The sequence below is a fragment of the Urocitellus parryii genome, chromosome 9, assembly GCF_045843805.1.
Source record: "Urocitellus parryii isolate mUroPar1 chromosome 9, mUroPar1.hap1, whole genome shotgun sequence".
NCBI classification, from domain to species: domain Eukaryota; kingdom Metazoa; phylum Chordata; class Mammalia; order Rodentia; family Sciuridae; genus Urocitellus; species Urocitellus parryii.
This window is the reverse complement of record NC_135539.1, coordinates 143,813,404-143,839,174: the sequence shown is the minus strand read 5'-3', so window position 1 is coordinate 143,839,174 and position 25,771 is coordinate 143,813,404. Positions and strand designations below refer to the sequence as shown.

The window sequence follows — 25,771 nt, the reverse complement described above, 5'->3', positions numbered from 1 at the left end:
AGACTTTCTTCTCGGGTTCCTACAATTGCTTGTTTTAATTTCAGAGAATTCCTAAGTTTTATGATTTAGATAACAGGTGTCCCCTAGAAGCTCATATAAGAACATTCAGAGGTGAACTGATTGGTTTCCGAGAGCCTTAACCCAATCAGTGATGGGCATTAGCTGAGTGGTAACTGAAAGTGGTAGGGTGTGGCTAGAGGAGGTGGGTCATGAGGAATGTGCCTTGGGGTATGTATTTTGTGTCTGGCAAGTGGAGACACTGTTTCTTGGTGGCCCTGTCCTGACCTGCTTTCCTCTGCCACACTCTGCTGCCAGGATGTTCTTTCCACCATGATATTTTGCTTCACCTTTAGACGCAAGGAATGGAGCTAGCTAGCTGTGGCCTGGGACTTCTGAAACTGAGCCCCCAAAGCAAATATTTTTTCCTCTAAAATTGTTCTTGTCAGGTCTTTTAGTAACAGCAGCAAAAATGCTAACTGAAACAGCAAGTTAAAGTAAATGTCTCTTAGATCCCATGTCTTCCTCTTTGATTCCTTTTTGTTCGGAACACATTCTCAAGTGGTCTTTTTCTTTACTTAGACTATTTGGGAAGTAAAATGTATGAGTACAGGCATACCTGAAAAGTATTTGTCTTCATGATTTTTTTTTTTTTTTGGAGTTTATCTAGTAATAGAATTCTAGGTGCAAAATTATTTCTCCTTTGAACTTTGAAGATGTGTTATAGCATCCAGTGTTGCCAGTGAAGTCTTTTAACTTCAGTCTCTTAATAGGTTGTTTCTTTCACTGTGAAACATTGAGGAGTTTCATACTTCAGCGTTCTGAAATTTTCCTAGAAGGTTTCAAGCTGTGGGTAATCTCGTGAAATCAGAAGGGAGAATAGAGGAGTACAGGAAGGGGAATGGAAGGGTGGTGAGAGGCCAGAATGAAAATAACCAAACTGCATCAAGTGCATGCATGAATCTATCACCCTGAATTCCGCTCTTGTGTAGAATGCACTAATTTTAAAAATAAATTAATAGAAGGAAGACCAATTTAGAGTAGTGGAAGGGGCGCTGGGTGAGGGAGGAAGGTGGGAAGGAACAGTACTGGGAACTGGAATGGAGCAAGAGCAAATTATGTTAAGAATAACTATAATTCACTAATTAAAATTTTTTTAAAAATTAAGTATGGATACTTAAATTTTTTCCTCATTGGCTGTCAGCAAGCACTTTCAATCTGAGTTCGTGTCATATTCTGTAAACAACTCTGGCCATTTATCGTTGTTGATTAAAAATTGTTCCTTCTGGCACTAGCTGCATTTATTCATTTTGTATCATTTCTTTGTGCTGCCCCCCCCCTTTTATACTGTTGAATGCAGGGCCATATTCCTTATTGTCAGTAGCTTGTGGGGTTTTTCCTGCTATCATGTGGCTTCTGTTACTCAGCAGTCTGCCCCCTGAATGGAAGGGCTAGCTATGAGTGTGACCAAGACCAGCCAGACTATTTCGGGGTATGCAGGTGGGAGGCAGGAGCAAGCAGGGCTTCATACCTGCACTTCTCCCAAGGCTCTTTACTTGTATACGCTCATGCCTGCACCACCCGTCCTCAGGAGTAGGTGACCTGTGGGAGGTCCTAGAGAGAGAGGCCCAGTGTGTGAACAGCCCTTCAGTCACTCTCTTCTCTGGTCCTGTTTCCTACTTCTGCCTCAGCAGTACCCAGAAGCTCTGAGTTTGGACTCTTCTCAGGGCTCCCTCTAAGCGATTCATTCCCCCTTCATTCCGCAACCTTCTCCTGCGCCCATCTGGGCCATCCTTAGTCTCCACCACCCAGTTTCTTTCTTCTCATTTTTGCAAAAGTATCTAAATCTTATATCTAACCCCAGAACATATTTCCTTTTGTGTTGCTTTGCTATCATTTGGAGTTGGATTTCAGAAGCAAAGAGAAAACACATATACTCAGTCTACTCCTTTTAAGAAAAATCTTGTTTGATCATCATGGTCGTCTTTATTTTCCCATGGTGCTTGGCACATAAAAGGCCTTGGTAAACATTTTTAGAATGGATACAATGATTAGGATTATATACTCTTCCAGAAAGACACGTATCTCAGAATCTTGCAAAAATGCCACTGTCATTGGTAATCTGAACTAAATTTGCTCTGCCTCCATTTTTTTTCCAAAATGTGTTTTATAATGGACAAAAAAAAGTTTATTATTGAACAATTTTAATCATTTAGTTACTTAACAACAGAGTCCCAAGATGCAGGAAGTAAAAGTGATAGAATTAAAAGGAGAAGTAGGCAATTCAGCAATGTAGTTGAAAGAATTAACACGGCATTTTCAATGCTTGTACTATGTACAAAAAAGTTTCAGGGATATGCAAGACTCAGCAGGGCTGTCATCCAGCCTGTCCCGACTGCCGTGAATGTGAAAGCGCATTCTTTTCAAGTACACAGAGAACATACATCTCTTCCAGGAAACAGAGGAAGAGGGATACTTTACTTGTAAGAGGCCAGTGTACCCTGGTACCAAAGCTCAATAAATATGTCACAGGAAAAAATATTACAGACTCATGTTGTTGGTGAAAATAAATCCAAAAACCCTAGCAGAATCTTACCCAAGAATGTATGGTTAGTTTAACCTATGAACATCAGTTAACATAATAGATTTGTGGTTATGTCTGAACTGTCCTCCAGAGTTCATGTGTTAAAGGTGTACTCCCTTTACAGCAGTGTCCACAGGTGGAACATTTGGGAAGTATTTGGATCATGTGGACTTTAACCTCATTAGCGGATTAATCCTTTGGAGGTGGTAGAAACTGTAGGAAGTGGAGCCTCATTGGAGGGAGGGGTCCTTGCTGGTATGCCCTTGGATCTGTATCTGATCCCCAACCCCTCCCTGTCTCTCTGGTCCTCATGGAAAGCTCCATACCTTTCCTCTGCCAAACCCTTCCACAATGATGCTCTGCCTCGTGTCAGGCCTAAAGCAATGGAGTCAGCCTACCATGGACTAAAACTTCTGCAACTGAACCAAAATAAAGCTTTCCTCCTTTAAGTTATCATGTCAGGTATTTTGGTCATATTGACAAAAAGCTGACACAACAGTAAAATAATAGAAAAGGGGCAAAAACAGCAATGATCATCCTAATAGATAAAGGAGAAAGTATGTGATAGAGTCCAAACCCATTTATGATAAAAATCCTTTGGCCTGGACCAGAAGGAACTTGCATCATCTGATAAAAAGCATCTCCTAACCCTGCAGCTCACACTATGAGAGACTGGTAAAAGACTGATGCTCCCCCACCCTTGAGATTGGGTGCTCTTAACATTGGAGATAATAGCCAGTTTAGTAAAGGAAAAAAGGATTAAAGATATCCCATGTGGAAGAAAAGTTAAACTGCCTTTACTTACATTATCCTATGTGTATAAAAAAATCCCAAGGAAAAATGTACGTCTTAAGAATATTGAGTCATCTAACCTCTGAAGGGTTGCTATTGCGTATCTTTAGTTAGTTAGGCCTTTAATTTCCTTTAGGCAAAATTTTGTAGTTTTTATTTCAGAAGTTTTGTATGTCTTTGATTAACTTTATTCCTGGATATTTGGAGTTTTTCCTGTGCTGTTGTGTATAGTAATTTTAATATGTTTATCTCCTGAGTGATTGTTGCTAATATGTAAAAACTTAATTAATTTTTCTTATTTATCTTGTATCCAGCCATCTTTGCAAAATACAACTTGTTCCTTCCAGAAATTTAAAAAATCCTAAGAAATAACTACTAGGATTTATCAATAAATTCACTGTTGCAAGACACAAGATCAGTGTATAAAAATGAAACACATTTGTATATGCATACTGTCAATGGATGGTCTGAAAATGAAATTAAGATAATTTATACACAGTAGGTTCAGAGAGTAAAATAGTCATAAATTTAATGACGAAAGCATAAGACTTATGAAAACTATAGGTTGTGGAAAATCTAAATAAGTAAACATTTCATATTCCATGTTCATGGTTTGGAAGAGTCGGCATTCTCAAGAATAACTGTTTCTCCAATTTGATTTATAATTTCAACACGATCAGGTCACAATTCCAATAGATTCTTGTTTGTTTGTTTTAGAGAAATTGACATGTTCATTGTAAAATATATGAAAGGGACCCAGAATAGCCAAAATAACTTTGAAAATAATGAAGTTAGAAGACAGGTGTGTCTAGATTTCAAAGCTTACCATAAAGTTACAGTCATCCAGACAGCAAAATACTGGCACAAAGGTGGATTTGGTGGAACAGAAGTACGAGACCAGAAACAAACCTTTAAATTTATGCTCTGTACTTTGGTGTTTTTTTATCTGTTTTTTGTTTTTAACACAAACATGAAAGAGAAAAGAGCCCTCAACAAACATTTCTAGGACAATTGAATACCTGTATGCACAAAGATCAGTTTAGACCTTTACTTCTCCTCATTTACAGAAATTAACTAAAATGGGCCAAAAGCATAAATGTAAGAGCTGAAACCTATAACCTTCTATAAAAAGGCAGGAGAAGATCTTCACAATTTGGGGGTTAGGTAGGCAAAGAGCTCCCACAGATGCTGCACCAAAGCACAAGCCATTAAAAAACGCAACAACAAAAAAGAAAACCCAGCCTGGTGGCACACACCTACAGTCAAACTCATAATCCCAACAGCTTGGGAGCCTGAGGAACAAGGATTGCAAGTTCGAGGCTCTCCTGGGCAACTTAATGAGGCCCTAAGCAACTTAGTTGAGACTCTTGTCTAAAAATAAAGTAAAATAAAATAGGGATGTGGCTCAATGGTTAAGCATCCCAATACCAAAAAAAAAAAAAAAAAAAAAGGTTAAATTGAGTTTCATCAAAAGTAACATCTTCTGTACAGCAGAAGACACCGATAAAAAAGTGTAAACACAAGCCAAAGACTGGAAGAAAACATAAGGCATTGGAGCTATTCTTTTTGGGGGGTGGATTGAGGCCCTAGAGATTGAATTGAGAGCTTTGAGGATGCTAGGCAAATATTCTACCACTGCCCTGGCAACTCTTTTTTTTTTAATGAGCAAAAGACTTTAATGTGCATTTTACCAAAGAAGATGCATGGCGACTAGTGGGCTGTGCTGGGCTTTGCACACAGTGTCCCAGCTTCTGCCTGCCTACCTGCCTCCGGTGGTTGTTAAAGACATTGAGGCTCTGTAAGCCTAAATTCACTGATCAAAATTGCCCAAGTAATTCAGTTGCCAAGACGCTGGGGCCATAAAAAGTGTCTTTTGGTTGAAACATGACTCACTGGCTAGGAGAATTAATTTGAAGATCATGTTATACCATGTTGCTTGTGTGACATTCACATTGGAGATACTAGACTGTGCTTTTAGAGTATTACAGCCAAAAGTAAAACAACTCCAAATAGTTTTTATTTCTAGCCCAGATTAAGTTCACCCAAAAGAGTTGGCTGCAGTTTCTCTCTGTAAACCTATGAATTTTAAAGAGATACTGGATGATTTGAAAGCGGCAAAAGGAAACAGTCATTTTAAGCTATTTGACCTTAAGACATGAAATGGACAGTTTTAGTTTCAGAACTTTGAAAGGGGAGTGGGTCTGTAGTAAGATTGAACTAGGTAAGGTGAAAATTGGTTCAAGAAAAGATTGAAAGTACATTCAAACTTCTTAGCAGTGGAAGGAAAATAAGAAGAGACATTTACCTTCCTATAGAACCAAGTCTTTGGGGAAGAGGATCAAGTGGAGGAGTGTGTAATGAGTCTGCCATGCACAGGGTGCAACACAGCCACAGGGCTCAGCGATAGATTTAAAACTGAAGAGAGATCAGTGAAAATGGAGTGAATGATACTTCCAAAGATGTTATTGCACTAGGGCAGCTGCAATAAGAAGGAATCACCTTTTTCACGTTTTCCCAAAGGTAGAAAGGAATGAGTCCTCTCTCAGGTGTGCAATGGCCCATGGAGCCAGAGGCCATAGAACTGCACATGGGCAGCACTATGGGAAGTGGGAAGGCAGTCACTGCTGGCACAGGGACACCTGAGCTTACCCTAGCCCTGTGACAAGGGAAAGAACCTGGGGAGGGAACATGAGAGAACTGGCCTTGAAGGTGTTCAGAAGACAGTTTCAAAACAGATCTGGAAAGACAAATCCTCTTCTACACAGGATTTGGGATGAGGCCATTACAGGAGAAGAGAGTCTCCCGCAGCTCGAATAGAAACAAAATTTACTTTTACCTGAGATTTTTTCCATTTAGGTCCGAGATACCTATTTTGATTGGTCTGGTTCTATTATACTGCATTGTCTTCCATATATAATTTTGTTTGGTTGGTTTTTGGTGCCGGGGACTGAACCCAAGAGTACTTCACCACTGAGCTACCTTCCCAGCCCTGTTTGTTTATTTGTTTATTTTTTAGATAGGGTCTCTTGAGGCTGGCCTTGAACTTGCAATCCTGCTGCCTCAGCTTCCCAAGCTGCTGGGATTACAGGTGTGCCCCACTGTGCCTGGTTTACATATAGTTTTTGTGAGATTGGGTTTTGTTTTGTGTTGGTTGATTGGTTGGTCTTTTGGCTTTTGAGTTCTTTATCCTGAAAAGGTCCCACTTAGGTTCTTCTTTACCCATATATGTAGCTGCTCATGTCCTAGTGCATAAAAGGTTTCGCCAAATTAAACCCTGCCTGGCTTTAGACAGCTGTTTTTGTCCTGTGTCCCATTTCCTGACAACTGACGTCAGAGGACCTGTCCTACACCGTCTCCTGTAGCGAGTGTCTGTAGGTCAGTTGGCGTCTTCTGCGAGGTGGGAGGTCAGCTCTCCTGCTTCAGGCAGGGTGGCAGCGTTCTTTAAGTCACGCTCGCCTCTGTGCCCCAACATACCAGCTCCGAGATATATTCCAGACCTGTGGTGTCCAGCGTGACCATCTAATTACGTATGGTTTCATTATTTTTGTTTTGTTTTATTTTGGGGGGGACTGGGGGTTAAACACAGTAGTGCAACCACTGAGCCACACCCATTTTTATATTTTGACACACAGTCCTTGAACTTGTGATCTTCCTGCCTCAGCCTCCTGACGGGCTGGGATCACAGGCATGTGCTGCCTCACCTGTCCAGAATGCCCTTCTCTAACCAGCTCTCTCTTCAGGCACTACAGACAGCACCTCCAACAACACAGCAACAGTGATCTCCACCGCACCTCCAGCTTCCTCAGCAGTCACCTCCCCGTCTCTGAGTCCCTCCCCTTCTGCCTCGGCCTCCACCTCTGAGGCATCCAGTGCCAGCGAGACCAGCACAACACAGACCACCTCTGCTCCTTTGTCCTCCCCTCTTGGGGCCAGCCAGGTGATGGTGACAGCATCAGGCTTGCAGACAGCTGCTGCACTCCAGGGAGCAGCACAGTTGCCAGCAAACGCTAGTCTCGCTGCCATGGCTGCTGCTGCAGGGCTCAGCCCAGGCCTGATGGCACCTTCACAGTTTGCACCTGGGTAAGGAGTGTCCTCATTTTGTTCACATCTGAGAAACAACTGGGAAGTTGTCCAGGAATTCTTATGAGGGAGACTTTTTATCACTGTTTTTTGTGGTGTGGGGGCTCTTTAAATGGCCTGCTCTGTGGTCATACAAGGACCTTGATTCCAGAGTTGAGCCCAGGTTGCTCAGCACTCGGGTAAGGGCAAGAGCCACACCTTTCTCTCCACTCGAAGACCCAGAGCACCTAGTAACTGAGCATCTCAGCATCTCAGTGATGGGGCTGGGAAGGAAGCCCAGAATTCCTGACTCTCTCTGTGCTTTCTCCACTAAACGCTCAGCTGTGTTCTTTGTAATTCTCAAACAAGGATAAGAGAAGCAGTAAGAAGATTCCTGGTTTTATGTTATTTTTTTTAATATTTTTTTTAATTGTAGGTGGACACAATAACCTTTATTTTATTTTTATATGGTGCCGAGGATCGAACCCAATGCCTCACGCATGCTAGGCAAGTGTTCTACTACTGAGCCACCACCCCAGCCCAATTTTGCGTTATTTTTGTCGGGCATATTATTGAGAATTCTCCTTTTCTCTGAAGTTTTTTTGTTGTTGTTTGTTTGGATTTTTTTATTTACTTATTTATTTATTTTAAGAATGACATAATTCAAAGAAGAGTCAAAGTAACTGTAAAAGTCGTGTGTTTGTGCAGACCATATAGCCTTGTTGCAAGTAAGCCTCAAGGAAAGCAGGAACTCAGAAGCAGCCAAGCATTAGTATAGGGAGAACGGCTCCATGTACTTCCCCACCCCAGTTTTTCTTTCTTGTTCTTTGGGGGTGTTGTTGAGCTGACACTGCATCTGTGTGTAATAGTGTGGCCCCTATTTTGACTTGCAGAGGTGCCTTACTCAGCCTCAATCCAGGGACCCTGGGCGGTGCTCTCAGCCCAGCTCTGATGAGCAACAGTACACTGGCAACTATTCAAGGTGAGTCAGGAGTCTTTCCTTGGTTAGCTTGTGCTGGGGAGATGAGGGCAAGGAGCCTGCTCTGCTAGAGGTGAGCTTGATGGAGGGATGGTTGAATGCTGACTGGCTTTTTCTCGAGGACTATGAAAATATCCTTGTGAAAAAGGTTTGTGTTAGTTTGTAAGAAGAATACCCAGTTTGGTGTATTTTAAGAAACCAGGACTTTATGCTGATGTTTATTTTCTTATGTGAGTAGACTTGGAGGCAGATTTTTTTTTTCCTCCAGATAAATTTGTCCAAGTGCTCATCTCAAATCTTTCTCAAGGCAAATTTGGCCAAGTAAAAGTCCCAGCCCCACCCTGCCCCTGAGACCGTGGGTGGACAGTCCTATGGTGAGTGGTCAATAGAGCACATGGGGCGGATTTCCAGGACATTTTTATTTCTTTTTTTTTTTAAGTTATTTTTTAGTTTTCAGTGGACACAACATCTTTATTTCGTGCTGAGGATTGAACCCAGAGCCCCGCGCATGCCAGGCCCAGCCCGACATTTTTATTTCTTGAATGAACATCAGGGTTGAAGGCTCATTCGGGTTGTAGTGTTGCCTCCAAGCCTGTGCTGGGTCCCTGTATGCCCTTCGAGGGGCATGCATTCCACATCAGGAAGGGGTGGTTGGTCCTGCTCTACATCTGTGTTTCATGTCTGAAGGGGCTGGCTGCTGTGTGATTTAGGAGAGCATCTCCATATTAATCAGAACACTGTTTTCTTGACTACTTAGTGCTTATACAAACATTCTTGGAGCCAAAAATAAGGTATTAGTCAGCTTGGATCAAGATTAGTGTGCCATGGGTGTGTCTAGCTGCATACTGTAGAGAATATTGACTTGCAGAAAAAACACATCATAGCCCTGATTGCCTGATGTTATTTTGACTTTCTGTTTGACTTAAGTTCTATCTAAATTGATGGTCAGATCTAAAGCTTTTTGTTATACAAGGATTTCTTTTTGGACTACATTTATGATAAATCACTTTTTCTCCTATATTAGGGAGTATCTCTGGGCTATGGGGATACTACAAAGGCGTAATGCCTGACCACAGATCATAGTCTAGGAAGATCTAGAATTGGTCTGTGACCCTAAGCCTGGAATATCAGGAAACTTCAGGGTACACCAAGTCTCACTGTTGTGTCGTATTTCTGTGGTCACATCCAAAGTCAGGAGCATTCCCTTGAGCTATAGATTATGTTACCAGCCAAAATTTTAGTACCATCAGAAAACCCTGAAATCCACATATGGGGTGAGGTTATGAGACTGGGAGTGTGTGGGAGTGTTGTCAGGTAATAGGATAAGCTATAAAATGGAAGTACTAATTATTTTATTTTTTTAATACTTTTAATTATAGATGGACACATACCTTTATTTTGTTTATTTAGTGTTTTTATGTGGTATTGGCGTTCGAACCCAGGGCCTCACACATGCTAGGCAAATGTTCTACCGCTGAGCCCTAGCCCCAGGCCCTAATTATTTTAAATAAGATGTTGATGATAGAATTTGTGGAGAACAGCAGCATCCTACAGAAGTCCTCCCCTGATGACCACGTGCTGGCCTTGGCCAGCCACCGAGGCCATATGCCTCACTGCCTCTCTGTCTTTGCTACCGCAGCTACCTCAGGTCTGCCCAGGAAATAAGAATCAGGCAGACCTTTCTTTTTTTTTTTTTTTAGTGAGAGAGAGAGAGAGAGAATTTTTTTTTTTTAATATTTATTTTTTAGTTCTCGGCAGACACAACATCCCTGTTGGTATGTGGTGCTGAGGATCGAACCCGGGCCACACGCATGCCAGGCGAGCGCGCTACCGCTGAGCCACATCTCCAGCCCCAGACCTTTCACTTTATTTTATAACTAAAGCCTTTTATAAAGACTGTTTTCATTGTGTATGAAGAGTTTGCTCAAATTTATCAATAATGCCAGTTGGTTTAATAAAAACTTTTTTTTCCCCTCGTGCTGGGGATAGAACTCAGGGTCTCATGCATACTAGGCAAGTTTTTTACCAATGAGTGACAACCTCAGCCCAACAAAAAAATATATATTTTTTTTTAATGCTTTAATGACTTTAGCTAATTTGTCTTTTGAACAGAGGTAGTTTAATATCAATTTCATTGAAGACAAAATTACTGGCTTTAACAAATATTTCTAGGTTAAATGAAATAAACTTAATTTAAAGATAAAATATGACTGAGTCATCATTAGACAGTTATTAAAACTCCTTAACCTACCCTACTGATACTCAATAAGTTATGTTTCTCAGTCCTTTACATTCTTCAGAATTATAAATAGATTCCGGTTGGTATCAGTGTAGCTCTGTGAGGAAGAAAAGTCAGCAGAGGCTCGTACTTTTTCCTGAGCTACATGAAACGCAGAGCTGTAAGGAATGTGATCCAGCTTCTCCAGGATGACGTTAACCTTCTCCTTCCTGCCTGTTTCTCGGGGTCTGTGTCTAGCCCTTGCTTCTGGTGGCTCTCTTCCAATAACGTCACTGGATGCAACTGGGAACCTGGTGTTTGCCAATGCCGGAGCAGCCCCCAACATCGTGACTGCCCCTCTGTTCCTGAACCCTCAGAACCTCTCTCTGCTCACCAGCAACCCTGTCAGCCTGGTGTCTGCCGCTGCAGCCTCCACCGGGAGCTCCACACCAGTCGCCAGCCTTCACGCCGCCTCCAGCTCGGCAGAGGCCATGCAGAACTCGCTCTTCACAGTAGCCTCCGCCAGCGGGGCTGCCTCCACCACCACCACCGCCTCCAAGGCCCAGTGAGCGGGTGCGGGGGTGCCGCCAGGGCCTCTACCTCTCTGCAGTGTGGCCAGGCTGCCAGCCCCCAGCCGCTGCCCTCACCACCCGGTGAGGGGGGAGGCAGGGGAAAGGGAGTCCACATGCCAGAAGAAAGCAGAGGATGGAGACGGACAGCATCTGCCTAATTTTATAATAAAACACTGTCTTTTCAGGATTGCTTCATGGATTGGAGAACTTTCTAACCAAAAATTTAAAAAACAAAAAAATCAAAAACAAAAAAAACAAGTGGAAGGACTACTTATCATCTCCAGCAGTCGTGATGACAAGCTAAGGTGGGTACCAGTTCCAGTGTAGGAAGGGATTTCTGATTTGTCTAGATTTCTTTTTTCTTTAAAAAAAAAAAAATCATTTTTATGGGTCTGTTGTACAGGCCATTAAGTCATAACAAGGTGTTTATAATCGTATCAATTGCGTTGGGGGTTCCTTTCTTAACTGGTACAATTTAGGCAGGCCTGTATTACTGTATCTCTACGGTTATTGTTGTTGTTTTTATATATATACATATATATATATATATATATATATATATGCACATATATATATATATATATATATATATATATAGTTTGGACATGTTTGTCTCTTGCTCCTGGATCCTGTTTCAGTGAGCTCCCACACTGTGGGGAGGGAGGGTTTGGGGCAAGGGAGGCGTATGCTCTTAACTGCGGGGAATGTTCTTGCTGGTTTCCTTATCCTCCATGACTCTTACAGAGGTGCTAGAAAACGATTTTCTTTTGCCACTTATGCAAGAGGCTGGTGCAAAAGCTGAAGGCAGTGTGTGCAGACACTCCCGCCCAACACGCCCCTCCCCCAGCAGGCGTGCCTTTGGAGCACTTTTGTGTAGGAAGGAATTCCTGCTGAACTGTAGCTCTCACTCACCCAATCATGGACCGCCCCCAAGGCCCAGATCCTGTAGTGCAGCAGCTGCTTTCCGCTACTCTCAATGGGAACAGCTCTATGTGTTGCAGGCAGGATTTGGTTCCAAAGAGCAAAGACTACTGCAGACACCTGACTTGGTGGTTCGCCTGATTTCTTATCTCCTGAAAAATGCTCCTACTGTTGGTGTGTTTGTTTGTTTGTTTGTTCATTTTATGGGAGTTTCTCATCCAAACTTCTTTTAATTTCGTTGGCAAAGAACAAATTGACTTACTGGTATCAGGGAACTTTTCCCTTTTTTATTTTCTAAAGGACTTCTATTAGACTGTTGTCCATCAATTGATATATCCAAAAGAGTCCCTGAGAGGAGTCTGAGGTCGCCACCTTTTCCTCTAGAGCACCGCAGACTTCCTTTCCACTGGATGGCTCATCAGGCCTAATCTGAACTCTCTGCATTCTCTGACTGACAAGGTACTTGCTGGTGGGGCTTGGGTTCTGCAGAACCTCTGAAGAAACGCTGAGCAGGAACATGGTGCACCCCTGGGGGGCTGCCCCTGCCAGGAAGTCCAACAGCAGTGCACATCTCTCTATTCTTAGAGAAAGAGGTCAGCTCTGTAATTGTTTTCAGGGTGTTTCTAGACCACATAAATGAGCCAGTGGAAGGGAGGAGCTTGTGAACATGGATCAAGAGGAACAAGGGCAATACAGAGGTTCAGTTTCCATTTTTGCCAATGTACTTTTATAATACTCTGTGTACCAAAAACTTTCCTCCAAAGACTGCCTTCCCGCCTTGTAGCTTGATCTAAGTTTCCCTTCTTTTTGGAGGTAGAGGTTCCCATTTGGTGTCCCTGGGCACTTGCTTCAGTCTCGGGTGGTCCTAAGACTGCACTTTGTCCCTCTTTGAGCTGGGGGTTGAGAAAGAGCTTTCCTTCCAATTGCTCTGCTTGTGTCCTCAAGGGAGCTGGGACTCTTGTATTTGCCTCTCTTCACCATTGTTCGGGAAGGCAGTAATACTGACACAAATGTGTACGTGTGTGTGTGTGTGTGTGTGTGTGAGAGAGAGAGAGAGAGAGAGAGAGAGAGAGAGAGAGAGAGAGAGAAATTCAAGTGGGAGACAGTCAAATTAATATTAAAAGTCAGAAACATTAGTCCCCTTTTAATTATTTAGTTCCTCTTGTTTTATTTCACAAAATATTTAACTACCACCCCTAAATTTCCTCTTACCCGTCATTTTCCCTAAAATCCCTCTAAAATCAGTGAACTACAAGCAGGGAAACTAACAAATGTCTGTCCACCTTTCTGTGTGTGGTGTGTGGTTTTGTTTTGTTTTGTTTAAACTAAGCTTGAACCAAAGTCAATTTTTTAGCAAGCTGCTGTACTAATGGACTAGTTTATATCGTGCAGTTCAGACACATGGAGGAGATAGATGCTACTGACAATTTCTTTTTCATTTCTTTTTTAATTTTATATAAAAGTTGCTGCTTGTTTTTAATCTTCTATGTTGGTTAATTGTAATATCCTCTGGGCAGACTTACCTTGATTTTTAAATAGTTTATTTAGGTTGGTATGTAAATAGAATGGCTCTGTTAGTTACTAATTTCTCTCCACTCCATCAACTTTTTCTCTGTTGTAGTTAAATGTAATATAATCTCTTATTCTGACTTGACATCTCTAATTTCAGTCTGCATAAATGATTCTAGGGCTATTAATAATACTGTGGCTGCCCATAGTCACAAGTCCCTCTTTTGGGAGTGGTGGAAGTTAGGAGGAAGGATTCCAGAAGAGAAATGCAGATAGCCACCATACTGGATCCGAGGCTGTAAATCAGTTTCCCAAATGTTACCAAAGGAAGCATCTGGCTATGCCCAGTGAGTTCAGAGAAAGGCTGTTTTTGTTATTGTTTTCTGTGTAGCTAAAAAAATGATCCCTTTCCCAAATAAGCTTCACCAACAAACTCCAGTACCGAAGAAGATGCTAAGCCCTAACTGTCAGCACAGTGATCTTTGAGTCCCCCACCCTATCTATATTCTAATCACTTTGGAATATGGGAATTCTGTCTTTTTTTTTTTTTTTTTTTAATGTGAATCACTTGATGAGGGTAGACCTTAAGCCAGCATAAAAACCTCTGTTGAAAAAAGTAAATCTTTAGACAAAGGTAACTTTAAAACTTTTTTCTTTTTTTCACTTATTTAAAAATAAGTTGTGAAATGAAAGGTACTTTTATGCATATACACATGAAACACTAATAGAGCTGTTGGTGGGGGTCTTGTTTAGAATCAGCTCCCCATCATCATCCCTGGAAACTCTGCTGATCATACTGCTTCATGATCACCTTAGTCCTTGTTTATTTTATATCATTCCTTTTTTTTTTTTTTTTAATCATCTCAAATGATACTCTTTGAATTGAATGAACTATCTCCTAAGGTGCGGTACTCAGACTTAACTTTTGGCCACCTTTTCTGGGAACAGTCTTCAAACTAAAAGGTCCATTTGACCAAAAAGAAGTATTTGGTAGAGTTTCTGCATCTCAGAGAGGAGGAACAAGTAGATCATTACAATGCATTGCATTGTTCTTCTTTTTTCCCCTTAATGTTTAGACAAGTTTTATTTCATCCCTGAATTTGCTTAACACATTAAGCCAAAGACTAATTTTAAATGCATTTATAACGATACTGTATTTGCCCATGGTAACAGGCCATCCCTAGGGGTGGTGAATGTAGTTGTTTGAATCCTGCTTATCATGAGCAATGCAATTTGGTCATGAACTTTATTTATATCCCATGTAAATCTGAAGGACAGAGCAGAAAGACCTGAAGGGGGCCTCTCACAGGAACAATATGATTGTTCTAAGAAATAAGTTGAGTGCTGTTTCTGAAGTTCAAAAAAAAGGGCAGCTTTTTAGAATTAAGAAAAAAAAATATTTATATCACTTGGCTGATGTAATACACACTCCCATTTATTTATTGTCAGAAACGTCAGTACCTTCCCAACATACTCAGCTTGTTGCTTAAGAATGGAACCAAAGGAATCCAACTTCCCTCTTATGCAGGAGCATGCCTATTTGTACTTTGTGGTAGCATTATTAGAAGTGAACTTTTTTTAGCAAAAGGGAAAATATCGATTAAAAAGTTTTTTGTTCATCTTGCCGATTCATTCTATACTATAACGTTTGTTGGGAAAGAAAAAGCACAATTATGCCTCTTTTTAATGTTATTTTGTCCATCATCTTTCATTTATTTAGGAAGATGGGGAAATAGTCTGTGTATTATCCAGAAGCACAAATATTTGCTTGACACAACATCTAGCCCAATCTTTAAATTCTATTTAACGTGCTGGAAAAACCGAATATATTTGCAAATATAGGTAATTACTGTTAGTTAGAAATCCCGATTGAAAATGTTGCAATCAGGATAATAAATACTTTGTTCACAGAGAAGCCCTCTGAGAGTTCATGGTCTAAAGTGGTTCCCAAGCTATATCATTCTCACAGTCTTTCTTAACGAAGAAAGAAATAAGATCCTTGAGCTAGGAAGCAGAGGAGAAGCCTCTTTCTTTAGTCCCCCCCCCAAAAAAAAAAAAATGCTACCCAGGTATGAAGAAGTGAGGACCCTCCTGTGGGCAGCCTTCTGTGGCCTGGCCATAAGGAACCCCCAAAAGCCAGCCTGTGATCTGAAAACCCTTGGTCAAGGAAGGGCTGCAACAATTCATTAGGAGAGTTTGGCCAAATACTTTCTCATTAAATCAGCATTTAAACTTGAAGAATTTAAAGTTTATTTATTCTTTACTCTTTAGACTGCCAGTACTGATGGAAGAAAAAGACTAAAAGGTCTGAAATTTTAAATTACCCAGAAGGAACAGGAATTGGTGGATGAATTTGCTTGTGACCACTGTGAGTTCACTGTGTGTCTGTGTCTGTGTGTGTGTGTGTGTGTGTACGAAGCACTTAGTGCGTCATACTGCTTGTGTAATCATAGCCTGGCCATTCTGAAGTCATTTTCAGTTTGTGACATTTTGAAGATGATACTTTATAAAGTGGTAAATCTTTTTGGTTTTTATCTTTAGTTTTGAGAAGGGAAAAAAAAAAAGTCCCTTGGCATTCCTCTGAAAATAACTTGAGATGAGCTGTGTGCAGGCTGGGTGGCACCTGCGATATGCACACAGTGGGGGACAGAAGGCAGCAGGGTCATCCCTGACAGCTGATTGGAGTTCTTTGCTGGTTCTGCCCGTCCTTTTCTTACTCCAGAGAGATTCAACAGGACAGCCTTGAAATTTGCAGCGGGACTTGAAAGGGTCCTACCAGGAGGGCAGGGAACACGTTTCTTGAGTTGTCCAGTTTGCATCCGGTTCTCTGGGCTAACGGCTTGTCGCTTTCCATGGCCCTCCCTATTCTTGAGGCACAGTTACTTATTGGACTCTTCTGCCCTGGCCTTTGTGGGACTCTTAGGTGGCTGTCTCATCTGGGTCTCCTTCCCTCCCCTCCCTCCTTCTCTGTGAATGTGGTACCTTAGTCTGTGAGGATGATTGATGCTTGTGGGTAACCGCTGGCTTCTGGCACCTTCATAAAATACCTCAGCATAGCTTACGTGTTGCAGAATTGGTTTAAACTAAAAACCAAATAAATAAAATAAAAAACTTTATAAATAGTGGAAATAATTCTAGCTGTAGTATTTAGTTGAACTAATGTTCATTATCATTGATAAACATGATTGATGCTGTATGTATTTGGGATCCTGTTTATAGGTTACAATTTACAGGGTTAGGGAGGGTTGGGGTGGGGGAGAAGATGATTATGTTAGAAGGAAAATGTTGTTGTGTGTGTTTCCTTAAGTCTGTCCTGCCGAAGGAAGCCTGGTGTCCCTGGGACTGGGCTTGGGATTTACAGCCCTCTGAGGTCTGGTGTGCAGGGCAGGGCAGGGCAGGGCACAGTGGTGTGTGCGAGTTGCCACGGGAGCATTTGCAGCTTTTCTATGGCTGCCATGCCCCCAAACATGCCAGCCTCTCCTAATGACCATTACCTCTGTACATAGCAGACACTTAGGCAAAGGACGAGTGTAGCCATCGGAGTGTTTGGGGAGAAGTAGAGACAGAGGAAGATGCACACCAACTCATTGAGAGAGAGCATTGAGCAGTGGCCCTGACCTAGGACAGTTAAGGTGGTTCTTCGTGTCAGCCTCTGTCAAGCTGTTGAATGTTGTGCTAGCAGCCCAACATTTAAAACCTCACTTCCTTTTCTCAAAGAATAGTTCTGTCTAGACCAGAAACAAACAGAAGAAAGACCACCAGCCTGCTCCTCACACCTGTGACAAGGTGCGGCCTTTAAGGACCGATTGGTTGATGGGATAGAGGGGAGTTCTATTCCAAGTGGGGGCGTAGAGGAGAAACAGTGGTGGTCAGGAGAATTGGGAGCCCTTTCTGCCCATGCTCCCGGCTCCCTGAGTTCAGATGTAGCACTCCAGAAAGGCTTTTATTTGAATAAGTGATCCATTCTCACAGAACTTACGTGGGGTTTGGTCTGTGACCAAAGACACTGCTGTGTCATTGCTTATCTTTGGTTTTCAAAACAGGCAGAGAGAATAGGACCAAAAAGCTGGAATTTAGAAAAGTTTGACCTTGTCTCTTCTTCCCCTTCTTCCCTCCTACCCATTTTTTGAAAGTCTTACTGGTTATTCTGCCTTTCAAAAAGAGATTGGTTTTGTGTCCCTCTGCTGGCTCTGTGAAGATGGGGTTGCTCTGTGTGGCCGTGATAGTCTTGGAATTGCTGAGAAATTTGGGGAGGGCAAAAGATGGGGTAAATTCTTTATTTCCCTTTATCTAATCCTCATAAGTAGAACTGTGGAGCCTGTTTGGGTTCAGACACTGTTTAGATGTGGTGTCTGTCCTGTCTCGCCTATGAAGCAGCATTTTCAAGAGCAGGATTACAAAGAAAACAAAAGCTCTTCCCTTCTCCTGTAGAGCTGTTTTGTTCCCAGATGTCTTTAAAATATATGGTTCTGGGAAGTTGAGTAGTCCTGTCTCAGTGTCCTCCAGACAGGGCCCGTGCAAGGGAGAGGGAAGGGAATAGGAATAGTTGCTCTCTTAATCATCCCTCAAAAATGATCAGGGTGCAGAACCTCATAATAGCTTTCCTAATAATCTTATTGTTCTGACATTATGTAAAGGTAGTCTTAATAATGTGTGACTTTTTTAAAAGCGCTAGGTAGGTTTCTAAGTAGGTGATAGGGATATTGAAGATAAGAGCACTTGAAACAAAGCTGTGGGAAGACAAGGTGTGCATAAGGACCGCATGGAAGGAAGGCGCTTACTGTTGCTGTGTCCCTGAGTCTGTCCATGTGCCCAGTGTCAGCTTCTGGTTCAAACCCAGGATGCTGCCAAAAGTTAAGACCCCCAAACTAATTTAGTGTAAAAATGTTGAGGTCTGCTGCAGGGTTTTCCCTGTTCACTGGATCGTTGTATGTAGGTTGGCCACAACCTCACAAGAACAGATGGAGGCTGCTTCTGTAAACTGGCAACAGCTCTTGACTTCTCCACCATTGTACCCCAAGTCTGCGGGCGGACAGCTGGGGACAGTACTGTTTTAAAACAAGACATCTGGAAACCTTAGTTCCTTGAAACCGGAATCTCTTACAGCAGAGCCCAATCCCGTCCAGCCCCAGCCATCCTGGAGTCTAAGAGCAAGGGAGGCAGGAAAGCACTTTGAGAGGCTCAGGTGGCAACCTAGGGACACTGCATTGCAGGCGGTGGGGGGTGCCCACCTCCAGTTCCATTCCCACATGAGTCTGCAGAAGGCGCCCACTTCTAAGAGCAGAGTCAACAAGTGCAGCCTGATGGTGGTTAAGACTGTAAACAATGGGAGAAAGAGGGAGGGATCATAGGCTGCACAGATGCAGGGCAACCAGTGTGTCTCCTCGAAGGTTGGTGGTGGGTAGAAAGAGCCTTCTCCCAGCTCTTGGCTCTGCTAGCCTGGGCACGTGCGAGGGTCCAACAGGGTTCTGACCCTGCAGGTCACCGCCTGCACGGGACAGCAGTGACAGAGGCGAGTGAGGAGCACAGAGTTCTGCCCACCTGGCGTGGGAGCTCTTGTATACCTCATTGCTAACTCGTGACTGAGTGGCTTGCTTTAACTTCCTCTCAGCCCCACAGAGCCGCCCAACCCACCCTCCCCTTTCGGCAACGCTGAACTCTGGCCTATAGCATTGTGGGACCTGTGGCTAGGGTGGGACCCTAGGAGCCCCTGAATGCCGCTGCTCAGAGGCTCCTGCGAGCTGGGGCAGGTCGCAGCCCAGGGTTCCTTTTGTTGCCAGGGTCTTCCCAGGTCTCATAACCTGGTTGTCCTGCCACCTGCCTTCAGGGTGCCAGCTGTCTGCGCCCCACCCCACCCCGTATTTCTGACTCTGGCCACACATTGACTTCTGTCCTTGCCTCTCCCCAGGTGGGGTCCAGGCCGTCTCCTTCCCCTGAGCCCTGGGTGGAAGGGAAGACACCAGAGGTCCCTTGGAGTGGACTGCTGTGTACACATTTCACTTTTTTCCTTTGACATGACCAAAAAAAAAAAAAGAAATCCAAATATTTAAGTTGTTTTTTATTATTATTATATTATTATTATTATTATTATTTGACAATCTTATATTCAGTGGGCTCTTCAGAAGCTGCATCCCCAGCCCTTTCACCTTTTCTTTGAATGTAGTGCTTGGCCTCCAGTTCCCACCCGTAAAGCTGAAGAAACCCTTCGCCAGGTCCTCAGACTGCTGCTATAAGCCAGGGGAGGGTGGTTTCTTTGTTTTGTTTTGTTTTGTTTTGTTTTTAAATTTCCAGCCAAAACCAAAGATTTCTTAATGATTGTATAAACTCAAAACAAACAAAAAAACCAAAGAAAAGGGAAGTAAGTCTTCAGCATCAGCCAGTTCGCCACGTCCTGGCACTTGGCGCAGTGGGGCCGGGCAGGGCCTCGGACTCTACAGGGCGGGGAGCTGTTTTCCACGCTGGGGGTTTCGTTCAGGTGTGTCTCGGTGGCTCTGGCGCTTGCCAGCTTGTGAGCATGCCAGGAAGCAATTGGCATTTCAGATTTCCCAAACCCCGTCACACCATACTCCATCCGACTGCAAGCAGGGCCACCAGGGGGACTTAGCACAGGGACTAGGGGGCCAGAGCCGCTGCTGGCCAGGCCACAGGCCCCGCAGAGTGGGGGAAGTTGGGACACTGGCGCGCGGTGGTCTGCTCTGCAGGGCTTTCGTCAGGGCCTCGGAGCTTTCCTCTCTCCTTCACTGAGCTGCTTGGGGTGGCCGGAGGCCGCAGGACGCCCATCGGGCGTTTCGCTTCTCTCCATTGCGGTTTGTCTCCCCTCCCAGCACCACTGTGCAACTATGCATTGTACTTCACAACCTCTCGCGCTAGGTCGATGCCTGTGACTTTTTAACCTGGGGGGTTGCAAATGAAGGAACTTTTTACATGGATCTTTTTAATCTCAGTTGATTGGGGGAGGGGGGTATTTGGTTCTAGGGTCATACAAGCTCTATCCCAAAGCAAAATCCAAATGTTAATAATATTAGCCTGATGCAGATACCAAAGAAAATTTCTTTCCTGCAGAACCTTAGACTTGTGTATTAAGTACGATTACCCAGCACTTGCATTAGTCTAACCTCAGTAATTCCAAAGCTTAGATGTATATTTTGGTATATTTCTGGGATTTAAAAAAAAAAAAAATGTCGTTTAACTTCTTGTTTGTTTCAGTGTAATGCTCTTAAAGTCATAGCATGGAACTAATTGAACTGTCCTCTTCTTAGTAGTTTGAAATAATAGTATTTTTGTATGTTTTGGGTGTGTCTGTGTATGTATTAACATAACAGTTTTCACTGCCTAGGTGTTCATAATAAAAAAGAAAATGAAAAAGTTGTGAGTGTACATAATATTCAGTAATAGTCCTCCACCAAGTGTCATCTGGATCACATCATCATTGATGACTGTGCCCAACTGGGTTTTGTTTTGTTTTAAAGAAGCAGTGATTGTGTTTTTCTAAAGATGCTTTCTTTTTCTCTGTCTTCAAATATCTTAACTCCCCCACCTTTTCTTCCTTTTCTTTCTTGTTCTTTTTTAAATTACTGATTCAGGGGTGTTTTTCCACTGTTGTCAAGGGAGGGGTACAAGGGGAATTGTCCCCTGACCTCCTAAAACTTCTTGTTTTATGTACTTTAAAATGTGAGTTTGAGTTCTTCTTTGTGGAAACTTAAGACGTGGTGTAAATGATTCTTTCCAAAATTGTCCAGCAGCTTTAATGAGGCAGTGACAATTCCTAAGTAGTTTACTGGGAGTCCTTTTACATTTCTCCTTAGACGACATTGCAGTCTGGGTGGCTATTGTATAGCCTCACTGCCCCAGAGCGCCTGTGTAGCCATTTCCCCTCGGGTAGAAATATTTTGTAAGAATCAACTGATGACTTGGAGCACTGGACCTTGTTATCTGTGCCCCTGGGAAACAGAGGTTTCCTGGTTTTGGAAACCTCAAACAAAACGACTTTACCTGCTGGGGAACTAGCTAGCCGAAGCCTCCCAAGCCTGCGGAGGTGGTGGGGACTGTGAGAGGTGCTGTCTCTTCAAAAGTGCCCTTTATGTGACCCCCTCCTGCTGCCCGCAGGGCTGAAGGCTTGGGAGAGACTGCACAGGTGCCAGTGAGTCAGAATGAATTGGTAGATTTTGTGTAGATGCATTTGTCTGCTGTAATTTTTATATATATATATTAAACTTACTGTAACTGTACAGTTCGTTTCTGTTGTAAAACATCATTAAACCATTTTTCAAGTGTTTTCACATGGTTTCTGTGAGGTTGCTGTGTTGGCATTCTGGATCCTTCACCCACCTTCTGGCAGATGACTCCTATAACCCTTCCAGCCTGCATTTCACAGCAGGTGCTCTCGGGAGCCCGAGTCTCCATCCGCTCACACTGGCTTGGCTCCTACCCTTGGGGAGCTGTGGCACTGAGTTCCCCTCCCCAGGCCCTCAGGGTGGTCTAGAAGGGACCCTGTGTTGAGCACAAGTGCTTTGTGTCATCAAACATGCAGGCTCTTGCTTGATGATCCTGACAGGGGACTCTTCAAAGCTCCCGTCCTGCTGTGCAGGTGGGACTGCAGAACTTGGATTGAACTCCACTTCCCTGAATGTATTTTTGGCTGGCACGCCCGTCGGGCACATCTTGCCAGACCCTGAGCATCTGGTCTCCCCGGGGTCCTCTGAGGGAGGCTGGTCTCCTGTGTGAGGGAGCGCACACGGCTGCCTCTGGCTCACTGTGCCCCTCAGCACTGTGTCTTCATGGGCCACTGCAGGGTTCCATAGGAAGGAAAGTTGAAACTAAGGTGAATTTTCCAGAGAAAGCCTGACCTTGTCAGAAAGCTGTGGGGTCTGATCCCCAGGTCGACGTCTTGCGTTTGTGAGTTTACAGAAGAAGAGAGTGCCTATCTCAAGATGAGGCCACTGTCCCACAGAAGGTCCGAAGCGAGGAGGCACTGGGTTCCCTTCTCGCACATACAGCTTTGTGTGCGAGTTTGTAAAGTGTCTTCCTAAAATAATTTCAAGTTCTTCACAGAAACTCTCTCCTTGGTAAAGACAACATAAGACAGACTTCAGCACGTGAAAACCTGGTGTCACATCCTACGGAATAGAGGGAAGGGATGGACCTGAGCCTGCGTCCCGTTTCGTAAGGTAGGTCTGTTCTGACGGCTCCTGGAGAGGGCGTGAGCAGCAGTGTGAGGGGCTGTCACTGAGGCACAGACATGGTCAGGACTCGACTCTGACTCACAGAAGGGCCGCTGGCAGAAGGAAGCCCACACACCACAGCTGGCCAGACACCGGCATGGCCAGCCCCTGCAGGTGTCCTCCGCGCTGCTGCCCCAGTTGACAAACTCTGGGCTCCCCATGCAGGTCCAGCTCCTTGTTTCCTGGACTGGGAGGTGTGTCTCTCTGTGCCAGCACGAGGAACAGGGCAGGGTCTTGACAGTCGTGGCCTGCAGGGCCTCGTTCTCCCAGGAGCTCTGCCCTCTGCGCTCTCCTCTGTGGGCAGTCTGCTCCTCTCCCAGCCGCGCTCTGTGCACTTGTGCTGTTGGGAGCCGTCCAGTCCCCCACACAGTCAGCACCAGCCCCCTCAGCGCACTGCTGGTTCCTACCCGCCGTCTCAGACTTGTCTGACAGAACTGGGTCAGTGCAGGTCCCGCAGCCTATGTGTAACTCTGCTCCTCCTGAAATGAGGTTAGGTTAGCGCAGCCCTGGGTACGGCTCACTCATTTCAACAGACAGAAGCAGCAGACTTCAGCGCTCGAGGCTCAGGAGTGGGTTCCCCTGCCAGGCTGCTCCCAGGTGGAGGTTCTCCTCTCTCTGGGCTGTCCCCTGTGCCCGGCAGCGTACAGAGTGCTGTGGGAGTCCCAGGTTTTCAGGGGATAGGTGGCTTTGGACTTCTTGACCAAGCCAAGGCTCTGGCTTCAGAGTGACCTCACAAAGTTTAACAGGTGGGCTCGACGAGTTGGGGCTTCACAGAGAGCCACCGCTATGGGCAGGGCCACCTTCCAGAGGGAAACTGACCTGAAGACCTCTTGCCCACCACCCACCTGCAGCCCTGTGGGCTGAGACATTCAGTGCGGTGGCATGTGCTACTATTGACTCCCGGGCACCCTCTGCCCACAGCATCACCCACTTCTGGCCTCCGGGGGGGGGGTCTCCTGCCCTCTAGAGCTGGGCATGATGCTGCAGGGCTCCTTGCCCGTTGCCCTCTCTGGGCTGGGGCACAAGACTGGGCCAACACTCCTATACTGGGCACTGCTCTCAGGAGTGGATTCGGCCACTACCTGAGGTGCCCTGCTTGGCCCGCACTGACCCCATGGCAGCACTCTGGGCTGGCGCACCTATGTCCACCTGCATGTTCCTGGTAGAATAGGCAGTTCCCCCGGAGCAAGGGTGACACGGCTTTCCCAGTGACCGACTGCGTCGCCATCACAGATTGACTGCTGAACAGAGCTTAGGGGACAGCACCGGTTTCACTGAAGCATTTATTATACGAAATGGGCTTTAGCGAGCCAGTATAAGTTAAAACCAAGCAGAGCAAAGAGGGTTTGCCACCCACGGCCACATGTCCTTTAGTCCCCAGGACGGGCTTGCCATTCCCGGGAGGCTGAGGGACGGTGCCTGGGAGCAGGGCAGGAAGGACTCCTCCCTACTCACTTCCAGGCTTTGTTCATAATCTTAGTGACACTCCGCGTTCACACTCCATTTCCTAATTTTTAAACCACATTGTGCACGACTCATTTTCCCTCTAAGATGTGAACCTGTGAGGACAAGGACAGCCTTGCACGTTTTTCCACCCCCCACAGTGCCTGGCATGCGGCTTGGTGATGCAGAGGCATGTCTGATGGAGGACTGGCCCTTCTGCCCAGCCCTCCAGAGTGGCCCAAGCACAGGTTACCTTGAAGTGTGTGTGTGTGGGGGGGGGGGGGGTTGACAGCAGGAGCGAAGCCACTCAGATTCCTGACAGCAGTACAGACAGGACATGTGCTGACACTGGGGCCTGCCCTGGACTTCACAAGGCAGACCTAACCCAGCTGTGAGGGAATTGTCCCCAGCCCCAGGTTAAGACATGGAGCCAAGGGAGAGGGCTGCTCTCCAGGCATCAGCAAGTCTGAAGTCCTAAGGGCAGGGCCTTGCCCGTGACTGTGGGCTGCACTCCCTTGGAGCCCAGGGACATGTTCTTTGTGCCAGGGCTTGGAATTGGAGATCAGCAAATGTCACAACTGGGAAGCATCCTGTTTGTGGAGGGGAGTACTTCAGTGGCTGAGAAGTATGAGGGAAGGCGGTGGTAAAGAGCTCATCCTGTCTTACAGTTGGCATCAGCAGGTCAGGCCTGGGGCTGGTGAGACCCACACTGTTAGCGGGGGGGCAGGGCCTGCATGTGGAGAACATTGTAGGTGTCCTGGGTGGCTGGACTGAGGCCCTGGTGAAAGCAAATGGGAAGAGTGGTCAGAACCCGTAGCCACCTCCCCATGCCCTGCCCCCACCTCCAGGAGCCATAGGTGGGCCCCTGGCTGGAGGAGCTGCTGGAGAGAAGGCTCCCCTCCAGCTGGGCGCTCACCTCTCCCCAAGCTGCATCCCAGGTGCCTGGACCAGGCCCCCTTCCTGTCATCAAGAGGAAGAAGTTCCCCCACCTCAAATACTGAGCTGCAGTCTCAGGAAAGGGGCCAGGCTTGCTCCAGAGAATCTGCTGCTCTGATACCTGAGAACTAGTCCTAGGGAGAGAGGGGCTGGCTACTGTTCCCAGACCCTGTCCCTACAGTGAGTTTGCCAGTCATGTAATAATTGACACTCAAGGTGCCCCCACCCCACTCTGGTGGAAGGCCCCTCCCTTTTCCCAAAGCCAAGCCAGGCCACTTTTGATATCACTGTCCTGTGGCAAGCCCGCACCAGGAAGCCTGGAGAAACTGGACCCCTGGGGACCCTGGTAGAGAAGTAGATTGAATACGCTCAGTTTGCATAATCTTCTGCACTGATTTGCATGAGCCAGGCACCTCATTGTAATAACAATCTTCCTTTTGAAGTTGCCCTTTCTCTTCCTTTTCCTCAACCTTCCTGCACATCCTCCCTGACCAAGGCCGACTAGAGGCAGAGAAGGCCTCTGCCAGGACCCAGCCACAG

The 25,771-nt window shown here is 45.0% G+C and overlaps 2 protein-coding genes across 3 annotated transcripts in view; one reads left to right on the top strand and one right to left on the bottom strand.

Annotated features, from left to right (window-relative positions):
- Pou2f1 (POU class 2 homeobox 1) overlaps window positions 1–11,250 on the top strand; it is a 141,213-nt gene extending 129,963 nt beyond the window's left edge. The window contains exons 15-17 of the mRNA XM_026380164.2: window positions 7,114–7,453; window positions 8,326–8,414; window positions 10,888–11,250. Of these exons, the coding sequence (XP_026235949.1) occupies window positions 7,114–7,453; window positions 8,326–8,414; window positions 10,888–11,198 (740 nt within the window). The 3' untranslated portion in view covers window positions 11,199–11,250. The remainder of the gene's footprint in view (window positions 1–7,113; window positions 7,454–8,325; window positions 8,415–10,887) is intronic.
- Window positions 11,251–24,167: 12,917 nt separating this feature from the next.
- Window positions 24,168–25,771, bottom strand: part of Cd247 (CD247 molecule) — a 58,720-nt gene continuing 57,116 nt past the window's right edge. For both annotated transcript variants that reach the window (XM_026380171.2, XM_026380172.2), the window contains exon 8: window positions 24,168–25,073. In XM_026380171.2, the coding sequence (XP_026235956.1) occupies window positions 25,008–25,073 (66 nt within the window). In that variant the 3' untranslated portion in view covers window positions 24,168–25,007. The remainder of the gene's footprint in view (window positions 25,074–25,771) is intronic.